At 32.1% G+C, this 9,335-nt stretch overlaps 1 protein-coding gene across 3 annotated transcripts in view; it reads left to right on the forward strand.

Moving 5' to 3' along the window:
* Nucleotides 1–1,750: 1,750 nt before the first annotated feature.
* The window catches only part of GI (gigantea protein (GI)), a 19,728-nt gene continuing 12,143 nt past the window's right edge, over nucleotides 1,751–9,335 (forward strand). Inside the window, exons 1-7 of one of the 3 annotated variants that reach the window (XM_021429483.2) lie at nucleotides 1,751–1,936; nucleotides 2,375–2,475; nucleotides 2,586–2,817; nucleotides 7,310–7,381; nucleotides 7,477–7,531; nucleotides 7,672–7,814; nucleotides 8,032–8,309. In XM_021429483.2, coding sequence (XP_021285158.1) covers nucleotides 2,731–2,817; nucleotides 7,310–7,381; nucleotides 7,477–7,531; nucleotides 7,672–7,814; nucleotides 8,032–8,309 — 635 coding nt within the window. In that variant the 5' untranslated portion in view covers nucleotides 1,751–1,936; nucleotides 2,375–2,475; nucleotides 2,586–2,730. The remainder of the gene's footprint in view (nucleotides 1,937–2,374; nucleotides 2,476–2,585; nucleotides 2,818–7,309; nucleotides 7,382–7,476; nucleotides 7,532–7,671; nucleotides 7,815–8,031; nucleotides 8,310–9,335) is intronic. The other 2 variants (XM_021429484.2, XM_021429485.2) reach the window with 2 other exon arrangements.

The following is a 9,335-nucleotide window of genomic DNA, read 5'->3' on the forward strand; positions in this document are numbered from 1 at the left end:
GATGGTAAAGAGTTTGGTTTGAAAATTTCGATCAAATTTCGATGGATCTTTCTAATGATCATAGTTTGGTTTGAAAGTTTTCGAAAAGTACCTTGACACCAAGTAATTCGAATGGTGTGAGTTTTTTTGTTAGAAAAGGGTTTTTTTTCATCGGTAAATTTACATGTTTTTTGACAAAATTTTTATCTATACTAAAAAATTTATGTGAATAAATAATGTAAAAAAAAAGTTCTAACTAGAAGAAGAAAGAAAGAATGTCCCATGAAAATTGTCATAGTTGGGGCTAATTATACAGCAATGTTATGTTTGGTTTGCTAAATAGATAAGAATAAAATAATATAATTATTCTATGAAAATAAAATAAAATAATTATTACGTAGTTTAATATGATAAATGGAATAAAGCATGAATAGTTATTATAACTTATTACAATATTGGTTGGTAAAAATAACTTTAGAATAAGAGAGATATAGAAGGTAAAAGGATAAAAATACTTTTTATTAAATATATAATTATTTATTTTTATTTTTAAATATTAATAATTTATAATTGATAATTTAAATGTTAATATTTTATTTATAATTTAATCATTATAATTATATAATCTTAATATTTTATTATAATTTAAATATTATTATGATTTTTTAATTTAATTTAATTTTTTAAATATTGATAATTTATAATTTATCATAAATATTAAAAACTGATAATTTAAATAATATTATTTTATTTATAATTTAATGATTAATATTATAAAATCTTAATATTTTATTATAGTTTAAAAATTATTATGATTATTTTTTATTTTATTTTATTTTTTAAATATTTGTAATTTTTAATTTATTTATAATTTAATAATTAACATTATAAAGTATTAATATTTTATTTATAATTTAATAATTAACATTATAAAGTACTAATATTTTATTTATAATTTAAATATTATTATGATTATTTATTTTTAAATATTAATAATTTATAATTTATTTAAAATATTAATAATTGATCATTTAAATGTTAATATTTTATTTACAATTTAAGCATTAATATTTGAGGGTTGTAAATTTCTAAATTTATAAAAGGCAATTTAGTCATAATAATTTTTGAAGTTATTTCACTAGAAATGAAATAGGTGTAGTTAAAAAATTCCTTTTACCAATTTTGAGGAATAACTAAAACAGAAGAATTGCTATTCTCTGTTAATTTATCAACCAAATGAGGGAAGTAAATACTGGAAGGGGACCGGCAAAGCTATTCCCTATACCGAATAAAAGTTAATGAAATTAGTACGGAACCAAAAAAAAAGCAACGCGGCAAATGCAAAAGCAAGAGAAGAGGGTGAGGATGGTGGAAGGGAACGAAATGCAATCATAAGGTAGAGATGTAACGGTAGACGTACTCCACAACGTGACTTCTTACCAAACTCCTCCCAAAATATCTTCTGACAAAACCAATTAAAAATTTCAGCCAGACCATTCAAAGTCGGACAACACCACTGTCTTCCTTTTATGATTTTATTTACGATTTAACATGCTGAGGCCATCAACGTAATTCTCCAACGCTTGTCGTCTTTTCTATGTAAACTTTGTACAATATAACCGATTTGCATGTATGTATGTATGTCTGTATGTTCATGTTATGCCATGCATTGGTTGGTTAGATATGACGTGACATAGGACCCTGTGAAGCAAGAGGAAAATATCATCGCCACGTCATCAGCAATCTAAGCGAACAGCCCATCTAAAGATCTGTTCTCTCTCTCTCTCTCACCAAAACCTCTACCACCTCTTAAAATTTTCCAAGCTAAGGAAAAATATGATTTTGCTAAACTGAAGTTTCTTTTTTCCTTTTAATAATACACTCACATTGTTTATAGCAGAGAGTTAAATCTAAATTAAACCAGGAGAAATATTTAGCCGCTCATACCAAAGCCCAGGTACTTTTGGTTTCCAACTTCTTCTTCTTCTTCTTCCTCTTGTTTTTTTTTTTTTGGTTTTTTTTCTTTAACTTTGGAAATTTTCATTTCTGTCTATTATTTTTTTAATTTAAAAAAAAAGGGTTTTGGGATTTAATCATAGTTTTTGTTTAGTTTGATGATTTATGGTGCTTTTGTATTTGCATTTTTTATCTGTTAATAATTGGTTATTGCTCTTTCTACATGGACTGTCATTTGTAAAATTTGAAGAATTGTTCAGTATTAATCATCAAGTTCATATTTTTATAAACGCTTTGGTAGGTGTGTAGATTATATGTTCTTAGCTTGGTTATGAATCCATTTTCAATTGATTTGCTTTTTACTCTTATTTTTGATAAATATCTTTTTCTTTTATTTTTCGAGTAATTCTGATTATATATTTTCACTTTGTTTTTGCAGTAAAGAACATATTTTGATTATCAGTTAAACAGTAATTCACAAGTTTTACAAGGCTTGAGACCGTTAGAGGCAGAGACTTTGTGGAGACTAATAATACTGTTGTAAATTTCCAGTCCTTTTAGAGAGAGCTGCAATAGTTTCTCTTGTTGAATTTTCTGCAAGTTCAATACAATTTTATTTTCGTCATTTATATATTTTTGTGGGAATCCAGGGTTGCGATGTTGAATTACGAAATCTTGATTCTTGATTGGTAGCGGTTGCAGAGTGGAAGCTTACGTTCTGGTGCGTGTTTTGTTGGTTGTTCTGGTGATTCGTTCAAAAGGGTATATTTGGAAGATATATATCGTTCACGCCACATGGCTAGTGCATCTGAGAGGTGGATTGATGGCCTTCAGTTCTCATCACTGTTCTGGCCTCCGCCACAAGACCCTCAACAACGAAAGGTATCTTAGTTTCTCTCTCTTGGGTTTATTTATTGTCCTGTTGTTTGTTTTCTTTGCATGAACCTTTCTGGGTCATTGATACTAGTTGCATCTTTAAATCTTTTTAAACTTTTTATATTTTCATGCTTGGTTTACTTGAGAACTTAAGTTGATGAAATAGGTGGCAAAAATCGTGTATGTTTCTGTATATTAGCTTTAGTAGATGCTGAGGGGAACATACTTATAATATGGTTCAATTAGAAGCAAAGAGAGGAAAGTTAATTTCCTACCTCCTGCAAAGAACAAAGACAGTTTGTATCTTCGGTCATTCTTTTTAGATGTTAAAGGGTATATTTTTAGGTGAGAATTTCTTGATCTCACATTTGATTTTGGAGCAAAAATTAATGTGAAATGAGAAGATTAGTTCAATCTATTTCATTTATAATTCATAGGAAGAGTTTATGGCTTAAAATTCCTGACATGGTTGGGGCAGAGACTCTGAGTGATTTTACGAATCTATCGCATGCTAGCATTTAATTTGGCTAATAAGCATGAAGCTTCGTTTTCATTTTTCAAGGGAAAACATGAGAAATACATTTTTCGTTCTTTATTTTTTATTTTTTTACTTTGGTAGGATTATATTTTGGGAGAAAATGCATTAGTAGTATGTTGTTGCCACATTTTAGCACTGAAACGTTGATGGAAGATCTGATTTTAACAATGAGGCAAAATACTGTGAGCATTTTGAGTGTAACCAATTGAAATTTGACACGTAGGCTCAAAAGATAAATTGATTTATAATTTATTATTATCAGTTGGAATATGATAGATGTACTTCATTCCCACAAACCAAAGCATCAACAAGTTGTATATATGCATACATGGATGACAAATAGAATTTCTTATTATTTTCTTAAGAGGATTTAGAAACTTTTTGGAAGTTGGTTTTCAATTATATTCTTGTTGAGGAAAATATGAAATAATACAAGAGGAAATCTTAATGTGTTGCTGCAAGGGGATGCAGAATGCATTCTGAAGGAAAGAAATATTTTCTTTTGGTGCACAAGGGGTAAGAATGACAACAGTAGAGAGTACCTTAGCAGAGGGGAATAAGTAGCCAAGATTTCGCACTTGGTACTCTACTATATTATTAATTACTTTTAGCTTTTTGAGTGCAGGGCATGCTAGAGATTGGTTTGTTCACATGGCTCATAGCAAGCAATGATAAATGAAGCCCTATACGTGAACTATAGTCGATAGGGTTTGAAGTTCCTTCAATTTCCTTACTCTGTTTTACTGCAGTCAGGAATCCATATTTACATCCAATATCAACATCTGTTTAAAATTAGTAGTAGGGTAGGTTAGATATTTTCGCTTCGTCTATCTCGGTTCTCATTTTTGCCCTGGATCTCTAGTTTTAATGTGGAGTTCAGCTCCTAGATGTTCATGGAGCCATCTTAATCATTTTTCTTTTAGAATACATCCAAGGGAATCAAATTGTGAAGCTGCATAATTTTGCTTCTAAATTCACAAATGCTCGTTCAAGATGATAACCATATGCAAGTTGATTGAGTTAACATCCTTTGAAGCACATTCCATGAGAAAATTGCTTTATAATCAGGGACCTTTTGTTTTCCGTTGATAATTTAAATCAACCTCCAAGCTCAATCAGATTTAACACAATTTGAGTTCGGTCATGTTTTGCAAGATTATTTGCATGTTTGTGTGTGTCTGATGATGTTTATGATTTATCAATTTATAAGATTCTTATTAATTTGCTAATGGGTTAATACTTGTTGCAATGATAATAGAGTAAAATTGCTAACCATGATAGTGTGGGTTTAGTTGTTGAAGAATCTTACTAATTTGCTAATGGGCCAATACTTGTTGCAGTGATAATAGAGTAAAATTGCTAACCATGATAGTGCGGGTTTAGTTCTTGAGTAGTCATTTTATGCAAAAATGTTAGAGGCAGGACCGTAAATCTTACCTAAGGAACCCGCTTCATCTGGACTTATATTGGGTGATGAGTCTTTGGTTCCATTGTAAGTTTAAGATGTATCATTGAGCCAAGGATTTTATTTCTGTGTATTATCTTGTTGTACATCAAGCATTAGTAACTGATTTCAATCAAGTTGGTTGAACTGAAATAAGCATGAAAATTTCTTGTATATCCATTCTACACAACATTATTTCATGGTTATTCTCCATGAAGTTAAGGAGAGTATTTTGGAACAGTTTCTGAATTTAGATTAATTTTCTCATTATGTATTATTTGAAGATGGCTAAGATTGAGATTGGTCCAACGCTTGTCTAGCTAAGTAGCATGCTCCTCAAATTAGTGATAGGAAAACACTTTTTTCTGAATTAAAGCGACTTAAGCTCTTGGGGCTGACTATGTAAATGGACATCTTGGTAGGAGCAGGTCAACTTGTTCCAAGAGCATTTTGGTATAGGCATCTTGCTAATAGTCATTTATGGGATCTAAGTGGAACAACTGGGCTTGAATTTTGTGAAGAGAATTCAGATGATTATTGGTTATTCAGAAGGGCAGAAATAAAGCTTAGACTGTTTAGGAGGTTACACTATATAAAGGAGGATTTATATGGAAGGGAGGAAACTTATGATAAAATGTTGGTGACTGGTTATGAAAATACTTACAATTAAATCTGACAGAATGGTAAAATTTTTGTTTAAGCTTCCTCGTAGAATGACAAAGAAAGATATTTCTGGAGTAAGGCCAAAGCTTGTGTGCTTACTAGATGATTTTTCCTGGGTAAGTGTGGCCATCTTAGGATGTTACAGTTTAGGTATTCTGGGGGATCAAAAAGGTTTATTCTTTGCATCTGTTTTTCGTACCTTTTAAATCTGATGAAGGGGTGCAAGTCTGGTTTGGTATTGGGCTCTTGGTTGGATTTTTAAATTGTCATTTTGATTTTTGGGGCCTACTCTGATACCATAAAGAAAGGATTGCTGTAGAAGGAAAAGTTGGCAGAGTATATATGTTGATTTACTTTTGTTGTTTATATGCACAGAAATAGAAAATGTAAAAACATAAAAACAGCTGCCCTCTAAGGTGAAACTATGCATTTACCAATGTAATATGTTCTAATGTATATGGATATGTGCACACATATATTTAGAGTTAATTGCAACAAGTGTTGATTGTATCATGGTTTGTTCTTTTATCAATATTGTTGAAATTTAGGGAAAAATAAACATGAATAAACTCAACTCTTTTTGTTTGACTTTGGCGGTTCCTAAGACAACATTTTGATATGGAGCCAACATTGGTGATACCAAAAATTGCACTCAGAAACTAACTCTAGAATTCTTGACTAAATGATTCTACTTAGGCCTCCAATGTGCAATAGCTCAATGGGAGGAGAGTGATGAAATTTAGCTATAAGCTCTAATGGCTTTTCCCAGAGTTTATAGGAGTTAATATGCTTGCTTCTATAGTATTTTTGTTGAAGGCAATGTAATGGTGTAATGCCTAAAGCATAGGTCCAAACATTTGAATGTTTGAATTGTTTCATGATTTTGACAGGATGTGAGGGGGCTTTGAGTGTTTTATGGATAAACTACCAGCTGTGATATTAAAATATTTCTATTGTTTGACTTTCTAAGGAAATTTATCATAAAGTAGGTTAAATGGGGTTTTCTTTTGTACTTGCAATTTCTTAATTTTAGCCAAGAAGGTTTCTGTTAATGTAAGTTGAAGCTTACTATTAGAAGTGGTTACTGGGTGGTTTAGACTGGGTTTTGGTTGTTTTTGGTTCATTGTTCATCAGACTTAGGTTACGTCAAGTTTAGGGCTGATTTTTGAGTCCATTCTGGCTGTTTGAGTTGGGTTATCCTGGTTCAGAAACAGGTTTCGCCACTTTTACCCTTCTAAGATGACTATCAGATTTGTATTCGGGTTTGGTTTGAGTTTGGACCATTGGGACTTGAGGTTATTGCCTTTTGAAGTCATTTCAGGTTGGGCAGGTCATGGAGTTGGCTTTGCTTTTGCCATCTCTACCTGCTGGCTTGTGAGACAATCCTGTTGGCTATACCTAAACTTTGAACATCATGTTTATCTTTTCAATTTTCTTCTATACCTCTTCAAAGTGATTAAAGCTTATTGTGGAGGCACTGGATGGATTGTCTATGATCTATTGTGCGAGGAGAATATCTTGAAATAGAGGTTGAAGGGTTGTTAATAGTGGTTTAAAAGAGAATATGGTGTAATTGGCTTTACAATTTGAAGAGGTAGAGGCCAAGCTGTGAAAATTTTGGCTTTGGTAATGACAATGGTTATTTAATTTGCTAGATGTGCTTGAGGGCTCATTCTGAAGTTAATGGTTCTAACTTATTCTGTATACATCATATCGTTTGAACAGCGAGCGTTTGTATGAATGTTTTATAATAATTTTGAGTTAGTCCATCCATGCCTTTTTGTTTCTTTGAATCTACACGATCATCTCTTGCTACTATAAATTTACATTTTGCATTATGTTTCCTTGTTTAGGTTCAAATTACTGCATATGTTGAGTATTTTGGTCAATTCACATCCGAACAATTCCCTGAGGATATTGCTGAGGTATGATTATTTTGTACAATTATTTCGCATCCTGCAGACCATGAAAGGAAATGGGATTTATGCATTTAAACAAAATATTCTTATTCTTGTAACAGCTTGTCCGCAACCGCTATCCTCACAAGGAACAGCGCCTTTTCGATGATGTTCTGGGTATTGGCTCTTTCTTACTCTGTACTATATCACAATCATCTGTCACAATTAGACCTGAAATTAAAATCTTTTAAAAAAAACATTTTTACTTCAATTATAACTGGAGAATGACCAGTTTTGAGAACTTAATTGGTTTGCAGCGATGTTTGTTCTTCACCATCCGGAGCATGGGCATGCTGTTGTTCTTCCTATTATTTCATGCATCATTGATGGTACACTGGTGTATGATAAGAGTACCCCTCCCTTTGCTTCATTCATCTCCTTAGTCTGCCCAAGTAGTGAGGTAATAGACAAAAAGTTCATGTGGCAATTCCACATTGTTATTCATGTGATAGAGAAGATTGTCATTGCTCCACAAACTACATTTGTTCCTGCTCTTCTTTTTAGATGTTACATTCTTAATAGCTCTCTTTTATCTAGTTTGTTCACTAAAAAAGGGGAATTATTGAGGTCAACCAAGAACATAATGGCATTTATTTGTTTATCTTTTTTTTTTGCAGAATGAGTATTCTGAACAGTGGGCTCTGGCATGTGGAGAGATCTTGCGAATTCTGACTCATTACAACCGTCCGATATATAAGATGGAACAGCAAAATAGTGAAACAGATAGAAGCAATAGCAGTGGCGAAGCTTCGACAAGTGAACCTGTAGATGGTGAACCATCCTTTCATATACCGTTGATGCAACAGGAGAGAAAGCCTTTAAGGCCTTTATCTCCCTGGATTACTGATATATTGCTTGCGGCACCTTTGGGTATCAGAAGCGATTACTTCCGTTGGTGAGTGCTTTTCTATTATAGCTTAGTGTTGTCCTTTCTAAATAGTTTGAAATATCAATTGGCATCTTTATATATAGAAGCACCTGAACTTTGCTATACCTATGTAGAGCATGTTGGTGGCTGCATTAAAACTTTGATTGTTATTTTCTATTTGTGATTCTGACTGTTTTAGTAAGGGAGAACAGATATAACAAGCTGAAAAGTTTGCTTCATAAGGTTGACCAAATACAAGCAATGAATAGCAGTAGGTAGAAGGTAGGGAACTGTAAGAGTAGCATATTTTGTAGTGTCCCAAAAGTCTATATAAAAATCCCTATTTAAGAACAATAATTACTGGCACTGCAACTGTACTTGTGAAGCTTATTAAATACCTGTTCCCTAGTAAACCTGAAGGCAGGCTTCCATCTTCAAGCAATAATGAAAGAGCTAACAGTCCGCAACAGTTGATGTAAACGTCTTGAAAGCAATGCCAAGTGGTCATTAGAACTACTCTTGTCAGCATAGACTTTTGTCACTAGTGATTCTATACATTTGGTAACAATTCATAGTCTTTGTTCTCCTTCCAGACCCTCTTGCAGGCACCAAGTTCTCTAATCTTTTTTATTTGATAGCAGGAGTTCTTGATATTTTCCAATTCCAACAAAGTTATCATGCAATCTTAAATATTAAAATGTATCAGTATTGTTACTGAACCATCATGCCCTTTTCTCTAGGATTCAGTATCTCTTAAATTGATTTTGATTGTAATCAAAGGCCAAGATTATTTTCTTCAATCTATCCTTCATTATCTTATTATTTCAATCCTTCCCTTTTCAACTGATGCTCTTCATTCCATAAGCTTCCCCGTTGTTTCTCCATTTAGCTCTGCCTTCGCAATATTCAGCTTTCACTTCTTAGATAAAATCACTCTGCCAGGAAGAAATTTCTCATACAAAAATAAAAAGAAAGTACAAAAACTGAATGATCTCCATAACAACTGCTATACATTTTATTGAGGTTCTTCTGATACATTTGTACTCAAATGTA

Source organism: Theobroma umbraticum, unplaced genomic scaffold, assembly GCF_002168275.2.
Source record: "Theobroma umbraticum cultivar Fairchild unplaced genomic scaffold, ASM216827v3 scaffold_51.0, whole genome shotgun sequence".
Taxonomy (NCBI): domain Eukaryota; kingdom Viridiplantae; phylum Streptophyta; class Magnoliopsida; order Malvales; family Malvaceae; genus Theobroma; species Theobroma umbraticum.